Source organism: Vanessa tameamea, chromosome 6 (assembly GCF_037043105.1).
Source record: "Vanessa tameamea isolate UH-Manoa-2023 chromosome 6, ilVanTame1 primary haplotype, whole genome shotgun sequence".
NCBI lineage: Eukaryota > Metazoa > Arthropoda > Insecta > Lepidoptera > Nymphalidae > Vanessa > Vanessa tameamea.
This window is the reverse complement of record NC_087314.1, coordinates 8,268,289-8,283,912: the sequence shown is the minus strand read 5'-3', so window position 1 is coordinate 8,283,912 and position 15,624 is coordinate 8,268,289. Positions and strand designations below refer to the sequence as shown.

The 15,624-nt window shown below is 30.7% G+C and overlaps 1 protein-coding gene across 2 annotated transcripts in view; it reads right to left on the bottom strand.

The window, feature by feature from the left end:
- Positions 1 to 15,624, bottom strand: part of LOC113393304 (glutamate receptor ionotropic, NMDA 3A-like) — a 36,566-nt gene that overhangs the window by 4,887 nt on the left and 16,055 nt on the right. For both annotated transcript variants that reach the window (XM_064215100.1, XM_064215101.1), the window contains exons 7-10: positions 7,039 to 8,278; positions 6,833 to 6,966; positions 6,251 to 6,401; positions 957 to 1,086 (exon numbers count right to left, since the gene is read on the bottom strand). In XM_064215100.1, coding sequence (XP_064071170.1) covers positions 957 to 1,086; positions 6,251 to 6,401; positions 6,833 to 6,966; positions 7,039 to 8,278 — 1,655 coding nt within the window. The remainder of the gene's footprint in view (positions 1 to 956; positions 1,087 to 6,250; positions 6,402 to 6,832; positions 6,967 to 7,038; positions 8,279 to 15,624) is intronic.

The window sequence follows — 15,624 nt, the reverse complement described above, 5'->3', positions numbered from 1 at the left end:
CTTCATCTATGTAAAATATATATACTCATAAATATTTCATAAATTTTAAAGGTCACATAGGTTTGACTACTCTTTATTTAAGTTTGATTGTAAAGCAAATTGATCAATTATACAATTAAATCAAATAATCTTGTCGTTTCGATATTAAAATAAAAGGTATACGGTACATTTAAAATGTAAAACGGATTATAATATCAAATAAATTAAGTAATAACAACCGCAGGCTGTCCATTTCCATTGTCATATCTCTCACCTCGGCTAGCTGAAGGTGGATAGAGTAAGAGGTAAATAAAATTATCGTGCCATCTCATTTTTTCAACGATAAATCCCATGTTTAATCTTTTAGGTCGGTAGGCAATACTCCCATCCCTTCATTCCGAAGGGGCTGGATTAACGCGAGGGTGGCGATAAATTCTAATGAAATTTCCGACCGAAACGAAACATCTGACAACGTTGATACAAACAACATATTTAAGCAAAATAGTGACATGAAGAAATTAGCGAAGTAATTTATGCGATCATTTGTAACTTCTCGTGTTTATTTATTTTTGCTTACTTTATTCTAACTAAAATCTATGCTCTTAATACGCGACAAATACAAAATAAAAAAAAATCAATTTTCAATAACATTCAAGGATGCGTATTTCATTTCTCTTTTTACAAAAAACACTAAGAGAAGCTATCGCTGCTATCAACAAATAGTTCTCAGTCCGCGACTTCGTATATGTAAAAGTTTATGGATTGATTGAGTAGTGAAAATGCATAAGCGTAACAAAAAAACTAAGTTTCGAAATAATACTATTTTAACGTTATTTCAGACAACAATCGATATATTTGAAAATTTAAATTTTTAAGAAGTAATACTGATATTAATAATTTTCTAAGAATTTCATTGTAGGAACAGTTACTATTGCTACAGAATTTACGATTTCAGGAGATCACGAACGTATACTTACCGAGAGGTTTCGGTTGAATTCCATAATCCGGGCTTAGCTTAAAGCATGGCAGAGCTCCGTACCACTTCTCTGTTAAGATATCCATGTATCCATTTGATGAGTACTTGGCTATTACAGCTGATATGCTGTCCTAGAATAATAAATACATTATTATGAAATTTTCGCTACATGAAAAATAAAAATTGTTATGAAAAAGAAAATATTCTGTATGGAAAGAAATATTTTTATTTAATTCTATAAAACAAATACAAAAGAAATTTAAACAATAAAATTATTTCATTAAGTTACGTTTGTACAGAATGAGTATTTTATGTCTGTGTGTGCTCATGGCCATTATATATGAAGATAATTAAGTCCTCCTGAAAATATACAAAAAAATTCATATTAATAGCCCGAACTGAAACCCAGAACCTCGGGCTTTTCATAATTAAACACAAAATAGATGTATTCTATAAGTAAAATATTAAATCAAACTCATTAAAATTTAATTTGAGCTTCATAATAATAATCATAATATATAATGCGACAGAAGCCTCATCATACTATAAAATTTATTTGAATTTGCACTATTATAATAGATATTTGTTTATGAAACAGTGAAATTCACAACACGTGCAACCTATTTCTTATCCTACGAGGCCTCGTTAAAAGGAGAATACCGAGAGATATAGCTTCCAACATGAAATAAAAACTCATGACATCGCTGATTTATAAATACGTAGAGCTACGTATTTAACAATGTCAAGATAAAATGACGTGGAATCGAAGTATGAGCTACATGACACTCGGCTATCGATCACGCCATTAGGGCGCATCATCCATCAATCTTTCCACGCTAAGAACCGAAGTCGTTTCTGTCACTGAAGCCTATCTACGACCTACTTCATGTAAATGTAGACTCGCTTATACGCAGCCGTTACTCTGTGTGCTCATTAGCTGCGTACATGTATTAAAATATGATAATCCATTTACTAAGATAAATGAAATATAAAATTAATGATGCAGACAAGGAATGCTTTTAAAAAATACCAAGTTGAGGCCCTTGTCTTTTTATTAAAAATAAAACTCACAAAAGAACATTTTAGTTTATGTCTTTTTTTTAAATATACTTTGAAAACTACTGGAAAGTTTTCGTGCTTTTAAATTTCTTATCATTCAAGTTACCACAGTAGAGTTATAGGGTATAATAATTCCTACCCAGTACTACTCTAATTCTGATGAAACATTCTTTGTAATTGACTTACAATTACTAAATAATAATAAATAAATAAATATTGGACGACATCACATACATTACTCTGATCCCAATGTAAGTAGCTGAGGCACTTGTGTTATGGAAAATCAGAAGTAACGATGGTACCACAATCGAACCCGGGACCTCAGAGTGGCGTACCCATGGTAACCGATGTACACACTACTCGACAACGGAGGTCGTCACATTAATATAAATGATACAATATATTGCTAATATATAGGCCCAATTAAAACCATATCGGATCTTGTATTGCATAATATAATTACATGAATACAATATGCTTAACATTGCTTAACAGAGTTCTTATTGTAATATAGAATCGGTGCAATTGTAGATGACAATAATCTGAGTCAAATGTTATATCCGTCACGCCTTCTGCTAAATTTGTGAAACTGTATAAGCAATGGGCTGAGATATCCCGTTGTATAGAAAGGAAAATTATGACCGAAATTGCAGGTTCAAATTGAGGCAAGTAGAACTGATTTTTCTATATCATATTTATATAAATAAATAGTAAAATTCAATGATGCAAAAAACATCAAGAGGGAACATTTATGTGTCGAATAAAATCCCCTGTTGTTCTTAAAAGAGGAAGAGGTCTTTGTTTGTATGGCATACTTCACATGCTATGATATATACAACTATATCCACACAAAAATAGTATCACAATCCTTATTAATCGGTAATAGTCATTTATAGCACTGTAGTGGATTTCATGACACCGTAGTCTTGGATTTGCTTATGTAAAGTAGTTGCGAGTGCTGAGACTATGTGGTAAGATTTGATCGTGGGATTTCCTCCTACGACTATTGGTTACGGGAACGGATTTGAGATTTGAGAATATTGTACGATAGCTCCATTGCATACAATTTTGCGCTCCATATCTATTGTAAATACAAGAGTATTTATTTATGAAAGGAAATAAAACTAATTTACTTCATAGAAAAGCATTGTCCATTATTATAATAACCGAATTACGGCCGAAAATTACTCGGAATAAAGTAAATTATAATGATAAATATAATAATAATGATTATTATATAAATTATAATAATAATGATTATAACATTAAACAGGTTGAACTAGTGTTGGATTATATCAACAATTTTAGCAAATAAAATTTGAAAATGAATTGTGTATCCGCAAAATATTATTTGTAAAAACTCGTTAATTTAAGATGATTCGATTTATATTCGTATGTATATATAAATATGTCTTAATGCTATGACAACTAGTTTTATTTATACGTGAGAAAACTGACTAGATAGAGATAATGTGATTTTATCCTTTATCCTTTAAATCTTTTACGTAACGCAGATAATAGACCACGTACAAAAAACCGTGTAACTTTTATGTTGATTTAAGCGGTCAGCAAAAAGGTTCTCTGTTTAAACAAGCATCGGGGCTATAATTGATGAGTTATAATATTACACGGAGAGTTTAAAAAGCATTCACATATTATGCGTAAAAAAATGGGACAACGGCATTATTGGAAGAATACAATAAACAATATTTTAAATTATAAAAAATATACATTTAATTGAATGTTCTTGTGATTATTAATTTAATACTCAAATACTAAATTTCAAAGCAGTTTTTTTTAAAAGTAGCAGTACTCAATTTCTGAATAGATATTCTAAACCGCTTTACATAAAAAGTTAAAGTCGTTTGGTGATTGCAGAATTGAACGTATATGAGAGCCAGTAAGCTTCTAAAGGCAGGCTTATAGTGAGCGGAGACCGTCGAGTTACAGTCGCTGGATTCTGATATTTAAATTTATCCAGCCAGTCACAAAACTAAAGCACACAAACACACTAAACATACCATTTAAGCAACGTGCGCAAGCGACTACGCGTTTAGATGAGGTGGCAAAGCTGGAAGGGATGAAGGGAGTGGAAATCATTAGCGGTAAAAATTGACTATCATTCTATTCTTTATAGCGCGGGCTGCTAATGCTAAACCGGCAAGACAAAAGTGCCCATTACCCAGCCACGAGGTCGTACTAACGTGATAAACAACGTGACGTGGTCGCTCTGATCGACACTGTCTGGATTCAAATCTGCCTGAATACTGTAACGCTCGGTCGATTCGAATACTGATAGTCATAGAATACGTTAGCCAACTGCGGTCAAGTTGTAAGCGGTATTATATATTTGTTAGTACGTTAGTCCATCCGTGTAGCTTCTAAGCTTACCATATTTTTGCAAAAGTTGTGTGGTTAGCGTCTTTTTAAAGGAAAACCCACACGACATGACATAAACTGTTACAGTTAAAGTTATACTTTTTTTTTCTTATATATATTACGGAGGTATTATGTTAATGTATATATAAAAATTGTTAGCGTTCTTGTGAATTTTAGACATTAAAAATGCACATAATTGCTGGTACACACATGGTACGAATTTTGTTAGCGGCATTATCTCGAGCTCATTTCCCTTAAATATGATTTTTTATCGTTATGATAAATAATATATTATCCGGCAAATTACAATAATAATTTGTGATCTCTTTGCACATAAATATCTGAACCATCATCAAATATAAATATATATTCTTTGTATTCAAGCATATCTGTAAATATTTTATGTATTCATTATGATACAGCATCGTTATTTATTCGAACAATCTCTCATCAATGTTTGTCTGGAAAATACTTTATTCGCAAAAAATATGTGTGCAATAACGTTATTCTAAACTCGAATATAATCTGTTCTAATGAGCTGAACAACTAAAATAAATGTATGACATATATATACATAGACTGATGGAATGAAGGAAAAATATGTATATACACATATTTCGAAAATAAATAATTTATCTATCTATATAAAGACATATAAAGTGTAGATATATTGTTTGCGTTTATCATTGATTCACTGGAGTTAAACCTTTGAAGGTTTTTTTTTTGTTGCACTACATCCACGTGCTCCACGTCACCCACAGTTGCCCCTGCCTTTCTTCACTTTTTAATTTGAGTGGCGGTTTTAAATGTTTCTTTTGTACTAAACATCTGCAGATCTCCACTGGAGCTGGTGCTCGTCTTCTTGAAATACGTTGCCCGCTCTGACTGTTATTTTTTTTAATCTCATATATCGTTCTAAATATACATATGTTATGTATATTAACTTTGATTGTTTACTAACAATTTGATGATACTTCATCATTATCGAGAATACTTTCGAAATCGTACTCAGACTAAATAATAAAATTGATAAAGTGTATAGAACTCATAGGTTAAACTAACTAAGGTAAGCTACTCGTATATAAATTAATTAATATTTGTGCTGCGATCGGAGGCATACGTACTTATAGTGGGATGCGTCACCTGCATCCTAACAATAGACATCGGAGCCCTAAGAAATAGTAACCACTTCTTACAAAATTTTATTCATTTATTACCAATAATTTGACCACAATCTTGAATTTATATTTATAATATAGTGTAAGTGTACGATTATAAATTATAATATTCGTATTAATTTGATATTTGTGTTTGATTTTGTATGTTGTTTCACACACGTCGATAACTGTGTAAATATCGCTACGCACACTAATACACATTAACAGCCCAATTTGGTTTCACTTGTTTGTTCTAAGCACTTCGTGAATCTCATTCTTAGGACTAGGACGGTATTCCATAAGCGTACAATTACCGAGTGGTAAGCAAATCGTATCAGACAATTGTATATAAAAAGAATAAAGAGATTTTTTATGACCCTTTTACCATTGTCTAATTGAATGTGTACGCATGTTGGTAAATTGTTTAGTTTAATAAAGTTTTATGTCGACCGTTGATCTTTTTGAGGCTTAATAAAAATAATTTTACAATTAAAATGCATTGAAAACAAAAGTTAAAATTGAATGAATGTACGAGTAACCAAAATAGATTGAGCTTATGAACTTTTACAATTGTAATGAATTACTTGTCGTTATAAACATCTAAGATTCGTTCTGAATTACATTGAAAATAAAAAAAGGTTTAATTAAAATAATATCGTAAATAGATAATATTCAATATATAATTTTGAGATAGAATTACCTTCAAGGGAAAGCCTTTAGCCATGCCTATTGCGTAGGTATCTTTAATTAAGGCGTGGTCTCCCACTCGTTGAAGTTTACAGCCATGGTCTGTTGCACGATAATAGTCTAAAACAGTTGTGTCGGCTATCAAAAGGTCCAAAGTTCCATTCCTATAATATAAGATATCATTTAGTTAAGATAAAACTACATGTTGATTTAGTGTAATTCTTTTTAATATTATCAGTTATTATTAACAAAATGATACGATTTATGATTACGAAGACGACATTAAGAATAAGACCTAAATTAACATTTTTTCTCAAAACATGCGATATTTCATGAAAACTTTATATAAAACAAGACTGCGTCGAGTTTCTGCCCTTGCGATTAAAAAGTAAATTAACAAAATTAAGCTTCCACAACAGAGTAATAATTCTTCAAAATTTCGTTTCATAATGCGTTTGGAGCTTCGTTATCATATTTACCACTTATTTAAATTTTATTATATTATATTTTATATACAATAACATTTTAAAGAGTATCTTTTAGTCGTGACTCCGTATTAAAATGTAATAAGTGTTAAATTTATTAACATTCTAACCTTAGCCGTTGGATTCCTTCCTCAATGTCCTGAAGGGCGTAGCGACGCATTTGTTGCGCCAGCTGTGGATTATTTCTTTGAACGTAATATTCAGCCACCGAAGACCTGGCTGTCCCTACTCGTAAAGACAGCCACTAAAATTATCATATCTGAATTAATTGTTATTTCAAAATAAATAAATCCATTAAAAAGGTATTAATACCTACATTACTGCGTCCTTGATAATCATCAACGGCATTGTGAAAAAATAGTCCGGCTATAAGAGCAGCAATATTGGCAGTATAGCTGGCGACAAATATCACAGAAAAGCCACCCCACACGTTTATGAGGAACTTATTAGGCCAGCTCTTAGGTGCTTTAAACGCAACCAAATGTCCACACAAAAGACCCCACATTACCCATAGAGCGCTGGATATACTAAAATTTTTTGACCTTTGCCGTCCCCATGGATTAAGGCCGAATGGAGATAGCCATTCATATATTGCTACTGCAATTGCAGTAACATTGAGTGATGTGAATATTGCGATCCAAAGTTCTGGCGAGAAAGGTAATAAAAATGCCAATAAAGGTATGTCAGGTCTTTGATTTGGTGCGGCTAATATAGATATTCCACTAAAAAAATATGGTTGACTAAAATCAATAGCTTCTGCTCTAGCAGCTGATACGCTAAGGGCTGCAAATGACATATGAGCGGCTCCAGAAACTAAATCTCCAACAATGCCATCCCACTTTTCAGACTTTCTTTGTGTATTTTCATTATCATAAACTGTTTTTCTATCTGAATTTTTGAATCTATCTAATCTTTCATAACCATCGATATTTTCTGTATAATAGTTTTCCTGACTAGACCAAAATTCTTTGTCTAAATTTTTTTCTTCGTAGACCCTTCGAAACGGCTTAACCAATTTTCTGGAACCGTATAGGCCATCTTCTACAATATATAAATGGAAATCAAATTCTAGTTCTTGAGCAATGTTTTCTAATAGATCCATAGCAAACCCATAGCAGCAGTGAGAAGCCATTTTCAGAAATGTAGGTGTAGAAGTCGGAAAAAAGAAATCATCTACGTCTTGTTCGATCTCCCTTTCCAAAACATTGAAAACGAGTGTAAGATTATCACGATCTGAAGTTTGCGGACGATGACAAAGTAATCCTCGTAGACATTGACCATCTTCGTCAAGTTCACCCTCCATTACAAAAGGGGGAGCTAAGGCTGTGACTATTCGAAAAATAGTACGCGCACCAGAAGATTGACCATGGGCGACAAGTCGACCTCCAGGCCAGACAATTGTATGAAGTTTGACAGCGCGACCAAAAACACTACCAACTTGTCTCCATAAGTTACCCCCTACAGGATTTGATATTAAATTTAAAAATGCAAAAGATGCTGTTAAGACTTGTTCTGGGCCACCAGCTAATGCTGCGGCTGAAGATAGACGCATTTCTCTGTAACAAAAATATTTTTCAATTATCTTCAGCGATTAGGTTTATTTTTATTTCTTAAACCACTATGATATATTTATAAATTGATATGAATAATTAAATAAATTATGTATCAAATAATATTACATGCATTGATCAAATGTAAGTAATATTATTTGATCAATGTATGACAAAATATTATATCTTTATAATAACGGTTAAGATAAATTTTATTTATATGAATAACAATTTCATTTTGAATGTATGCATTTAATTTATTCTTATGTACGTAATGCTAGAATATCGACATAATATTATTATTATGTACAGCAGTATGTAGGAGAACTCAATATAAGCTGGTCCGATCATTGCCTATTGAGTTTCACGGTGTTGTAACCACGAACAGGTTCAATGCAAATATGTTGCGAGAATTATTATAAATGCACGACTTATTGCAATTTATACGATGGTCTGTTTATCTTCTATGCTTTTTATTTCCATTTTTGTGGTAAAAAGCTAAGGCTGTAATTAAAATGAATGAGACTCCAACACGATTTTAGAACACATAAAAACAACTTTACTATTGACCTGACCCACATAGACGCCCTTAGTTTAAGAGGAACAAAAAGGAGAGTATCCGCTTCGAGTCATGTCAATGAAAGGGCATCATTTCGTTGAGTCAGCATGCAGAGTCTGGCTGTCGGCCAAAATTTGTTTCCGTTATTTGCTTGATTTATGATAATGTGATCGAGTTGGATGTTACCCAGAAATAGTATTTTTTACACTAAAAGTATAATTACTTTTCAAAAACGTAGCACTTGATTTTATGAATATTTTATATTCGTGTAAATTTTTTCGGGTTGCAGGTTAGAATAAATGTGATTTAAAACTGACTGTGCTTTTGACTGTATTAGACTGGGTGTCATTATATACATCACATAACAAATGTGATGAATAATGACACCCAGTCAGTATTTATTTATTTTAAATTGCTTTTAATATTTCTTTCCGTAATTATTTTTTAAAATATATGGATTTATAGTATTATTTAAAATACTGATGTCAAGTAATCTCCAGCGCCCATAGATATTGGCAAATTAAAACAAATATTAGCATTACTTAAAGTGCCAATGCGTCACTAACCTTGAAAATTAAGATGTTGTACTTTTAGCTACACTGGTTTACTCACCCTATAAATCGGAATACAATAATTAAACAACAATACATAGTGTATTGTTGTTTAGCGCTTTAGTATTTGATGAATGTGTGATACCTACCTAGACAAGTTGGCATTAAACTATAAAGCTATTCTGCCAAGTACAGATTGAATAGTTTTAATGGCCCAGGGGATAGCAGCTGCTTATTTCCAAGACTAGGAAGATGATGGTTTATAATATATATTAATTTATTATATGATATTATGTTGTATCTTTTGTTTTCTATGATATATCTCTCAATAATCTGGCTGTCCTTACCGATGTTGTATCTTATTTAGAATTTCATTGACGTTCTTAATTTTGCCTGCATGGTTTTATTGCCAGGCTAACCAGTCTTAATTTTATATATGTACTTATTTTGTAATGTTACGTATGTATGAAAAAACATTAATGATTATGTGTGAAAATATGATACTCGTAATATCTATACAAGGAACAAACACAAACTTATTACTCCTGTTACTCGAGTGGACAGTTTTATGGAGCAATGTACGAGTATACAGCTTTACAACAGGATCCTTTACCAAATAAAAAAAAAATGTAATATTTAATATAAATAAACATTTAAAAAAACCGCCGAGTTTCTTTCGCCGGTTCTTCTCAGGTAAGGGTATTTTCTTTTCCGATCCGGTAGTATTTTGTAATTTAACAATCAACAATTAAGTGTATATTACAAGCATATTTCACAATACAGCGTATTCCTTTGCTAAAATAAATAAAAGCGTAGTAATAAGTAAAAGCATTAAATACTTATAACTTTCTTTATATTTTCAAAAGGCGATGTAACATAATTTGCTCCAATAGACAGAGTCACAAGTCAACGTTAGTTTGTAATAAACGAGAAAACTTTTGGGTGAAAGTAATTTAACTGCCAGTTAGGACGATAGGCGCAATTAGTTACACGTCACCAAGACATTAAACCCTGATCTGGATCTAGCCAAAAAAAATGCAATGGCGATAACCTACATTTATGAACAAATTGGATTATTGGCAGGGTTATAAAAAGAACAGCTGCCCAGTGATTGAAATATGTATCTAATTTGAAGGTCGTGGGTTCAAGTTCAAGTAAGCACAACTAATTGGGTTTTTGTTCAATTTATTTTTACATACATTAGCAGCCTGTACATTTCCCATTGCTGGGCTAAGGCCTCCTCTCCCTTTGAGGAGAAGGTTTGGAGCATATTCCACCACGCTGCTCCAATGCGGGTTGGTAGAATACACATGTGGCAGAATTTTGTTGAAATTAGACACATGCAGGTTTCCTCACAATGTTTTCCTTCACCGCCGAGCACGAGATGAATTATAAACACAAATTAAGCACATGATTCAGTAGTGCTTTCCTGGGTTTGAACCCGAAATCATCGGTTAAGATGCACGCGTTCTAACCACTGGACCGTCTCGGCTCAATTTATTTGTTATGATCATATTACATCATGCGAACTTTTCCATCATTATAATATACTCAAGATAACTTTGCAAATAAGATTTTCCAAAATATCTGCATAAAACTTTCCAATGTCATTATATATGTCTATTCATTTATTATAAAAAAAAATTCGTCTCTTTAAAAACTTAAATAAAGCTTAAAATATCGACTGATTTTAAAGAACAAAATAAATGCTAAATAACGGTAAATCTACCACATAACGGTTGTATATATTGTTTGGCTTGATACTGATTATATTATAATATATATTTTTTTATATCTTAATTTGTTAAACCATTATTTGAAATGTTATTTGAATCATTATGACATACAAAAACAATTCAAACTTACTGGTTCGAATTAATCTTCGATTTGGAAACAGATTCGCGAGACAAAATTATGTTTAACTGATATATTTTTCATTTATAAGAAATTCTATGTAAATGATTAAAATGATGTAGCCACTAACATTCACCCCACGTTTTTTATTAAATAACGCTTCAATAGGCACGTGCCTCGAAGTACCCGATTTGATAAGTCAAGCGCAAATATGTATGATTTTCTTAAACGAAAAAGACAATTTAGATAAACCTACAGATGTAAGAAAGACACTTCACTGTTTTTTTCTCAATATACTGTACAGTAATGTGTGTTAAAATTAATAATACCTACATAAATATATTTAATGATAACTTTATGAATTTCAAATGAAAATAGCTTCACCTGAGATGGACCAGTTCGATCACGTGAATATTCATGTCAATTTAACTTGTACTTAGTAAGGTAGAGCATGGTAAGTTGCAAGATTCGGATGAAATTCAGCCACGTATGTATCAACAACAAGAATTGAAGCAGCGTGTCCGAAAAGCTCTAAATCATTCAGAGGAAAATTTAGTTACATAATTATATTATCTAATATAAATATTCTAATTTTCTTTGATGTAATTTGATAATTAAATAGCTTGAATTTTTTTAAATCCTATTTGGTTCTCTATTCATATGTAGTAAGTAACATTGTTATACTTATTATATTTCCAAGAAACTGTATTATGTGACTCGGTAAATATGTAACAAAGTTAAAGTTCTCTGTGGGACAAGTAACCCTTTTGCATATTTTATTATCTGTGAAAGCGAGAAACAAGTTTCGTAATATATACTGGTTAGGTAAAATCGTTTGAAATAAAATATTATTTTATACAACAGTAATAGTACTTTAAATATCAGTTTATTTATATTTATAAGTTTATCCATCTGAATAAAGAAATAAAGATATTTTTATTGTTATATAAAAATCGTTTTTAATTAAACAGATACTATAATATTGTAAAGCCATTTTATTACAACTAACAATATAACAACCTCACAGGTTTTTTTTCAGTTCAAAACGATTTACGAGATTACAAAAACGACTCATCGTTGGAAAAGCACTAAATGTAATAGCAAAAATATTGAAATAAGCCAGACAAAACCTTACCGAGCTCAACGTAGCTTGCAAATAATCATTTATATTTTTAATACGTTACAAATGAAAAGTATTTTTTTGTACAACTGTATCTATTTTAAAAGAAAACAATTAAATTAAACCGTATAATAAATACTATCTGAAATAAACTATTTGATTAATGAATTTTATAATAGAAGACAGATCACAAGGAATTTAGCAGCTCAAGTTACAATATCAAAATAATGTCAAACAAGTTGTATTTTTATTTTACCGTGTTACTTTAAAAATATGAACAAAATAAATGTAATCTAATTACTGATTTTTGGTTGGTTATATGTTTTCGATGACATTAAACAATTTCACCTTTATAGTAAATATTTAAAAAAAGTGTTGTTTTATTATGTACAGCCTGTAAATTTCCCACTGCTGGGCTCAGGCTTTCTCTCCCTTTGAGGAGATGGTTAGGTAGTTAGAGATGACATTAAAATATAAAAAATATATATAGTGAGTTCAATACAAATGTTTCGCATTATAAAAGCTAGCTAAATGTAAAACGATTGTCTTGGGAAAAAAGAAAAGACAATATTTTCGTTCGAATTTCGGCAAAATTTATGTCAAGTCAAATAGTTAGTTGGGTAGTGTAAACACGCAAACTACACGGGACAAAGTTGTACATGTGGTAGTTTAGGACATATTTTGTGTGGGAGCTATAATAGGTACGGTACGTACTAAATTTGATATACAAAACCCATTGTAATAATTATGAAATAGATTTATTTAAGCTGTGAGAAGAATGAAGGTCGAAAACAGACGGATTTTACAATGTAAATTTAAATATCAATCAAACATTAAAAAATGGGACAGTTGTGCGGCAAATTTTATAAGCCTTTAATTGAACGTATTAACACTTTAAACGAGAAATTATGAGGCAATTGCGAGTGCCACAACATTCTCTGAACCAGGAAATAAGAAATAATTACGGTAAAACTGACCAAAGACAGAGACTGCTAAATTTATTTAGCATCTTTTCATAGACATTTGTAAAAATGTTACAAAGAAATATTACTTAAAAACATATAATTGCCTTTTTTATATTAATTAAATTTATATATTTATATATATTACATAATACCCTATACGTAAACACTATTGACGGACTATATCATACATAAAAAGTATGTTTTTCTTAAGATATACTTCAGAATGTAACATGTGATTTCAGTATATTATCACAAGTCGTTTGGGCTAAGTTAATGCTGGTTCTGATATAAACCGACCAACCTTCGCCTTTTAGATAGAGGGACGTAAAAGTAATCTCGTGCCGTTGTCGGACTCGCTAGTCAATTTGCTTTTATGATGATGCTCCACGCTTGTTACCATTCTATTACGTATTCTATATATCGTCTTTTCTTGAAAAGTGAAGGATTTTGAAATAAAAATTAACATACCTTTGTTGTATCACAGATAAGAGAATTTTAAAATCAATGCCTATTTTGCAATTTCGATTTATATTTCATATAAGTTCCGATTCACGCTCCATAGCAAAGCGTTCATAATATTTATAACATTATTTTTGTCATTTAAACTATATAAAAACGTATCCTTTATCCTATTACAATTGTGAGATATTATTAAATTATATTTGTTATTTGCGATTTCTAAAAGATAATATTTTAATTAATTCCGTTCAGTCGATGCAGTTTCAAACATTTATATACCCAAAAACTTTTGCATTTATAATATATCCATAAGATTTAGTAATCTTTATTTCCTTGTAACTAATAATAATTATTATTATCTGTCCCTCTGAATATGAATCACGTTGATGTCATTAAATGTAGATTAATAAATATAGGCATTCGTTTTATATTAATCGACAACGAAAAGTACTTTTTATTACAGAGAGACAAAAGTTTGCCAGGGAAAAACTGCGATTGTACTTGGATTCCAGCAATGTTTATAATAGAATAATTTAACTGTATGTATTTCGTATGTAATTATATTTTCAACAGTATCATTAATTTTGTTAAAGAATAACAAATAAAATGAAGCAAGACTGGCACTGCCTTAAAAAAAAATTGGAAAACAATTGAAAAACGTTTTCTAAATTAATTGACATTTTAGTTATTTTTTGTTACCCATTTTTCTATATTTAGTGTAAGCTTAATAGGCAGTAGTAATTTATCCGCATGTACTTAATGAATAAAATAATGTTACTGCATTCTACATGACCACATAATCTTCACATATTTTTTATCCATAAATAAAACCTCATTTGCAAAAAATTGTGATATGTATAAGTAATCGAGAGATTTTTCTTTATATATTATGCAATTCTGAAATCTGTCATCTGTCATGTAAAGGCAATGACAATCTGATTTTCGATTTGAAAAGTCCTCTTCTTTTATTGATGTAACAATACATCCAAAAAATATATATCCTCATCGAAATCTACCTCAATAAAATACAGTTAAATTCATACAGATCGGTTCTTCCATTTAGAGTTAACTTTTAAAATACATTAAAAAATACGCGTCGAATATTGGAAGTCCTTTTACGTAAATGAAAATGCCCGATTTTGTCTCACCGCAATCACGCTTGTACAACAAAGATAAAATGAACAAAAAAGAAATAAAATAAAAATAGTAATTCTGCAAGAGACACAAAAAAAGAAATCACTTTATTTGTACGTTACGCACAAATGCTGATCAGAAAGAGTTTTGTATCTATTATGCAACAATTTGTGTAGGTACATCATGCAACATTATAAATATTTTTACTTGGTCTCAACGATTCTTTAATATTTTTTCCTCGTGAAACGAAATATACCGAAGTGATAGACATTTTTTTATTTATTATTGTCAATTGGTTAAAAGACAATTGCCCTCCGTATATTTAGATATACATGTGTTTAGTATGTGTTTGCTCTTTAGGTCCGACTTGTTGTCCGATGTGTTATTATTACTTATTGAAAGAATTTCGTTACTGATTTTACGGTGGATAAATTGACACCTTTGCAACAAAATATGACTAAGAGATATATTATCATCGTTACAATCTACAATGCAAACATTTCTCGCAAAATAAAAAGCATTGCAACAGGTACCTTACTGACATATTTATTTTGTAGCCGACCCTCCTACAATAACTTTGTATTACAATATGTTTAAACCTATATAAAATATGATACATCTTATCCAGTTCTGTTTAATAAATGACATAACATATACGTCAATTTTTGTATAATATTTTTACAATATAAATTAAAATTTCCTAAGGCATT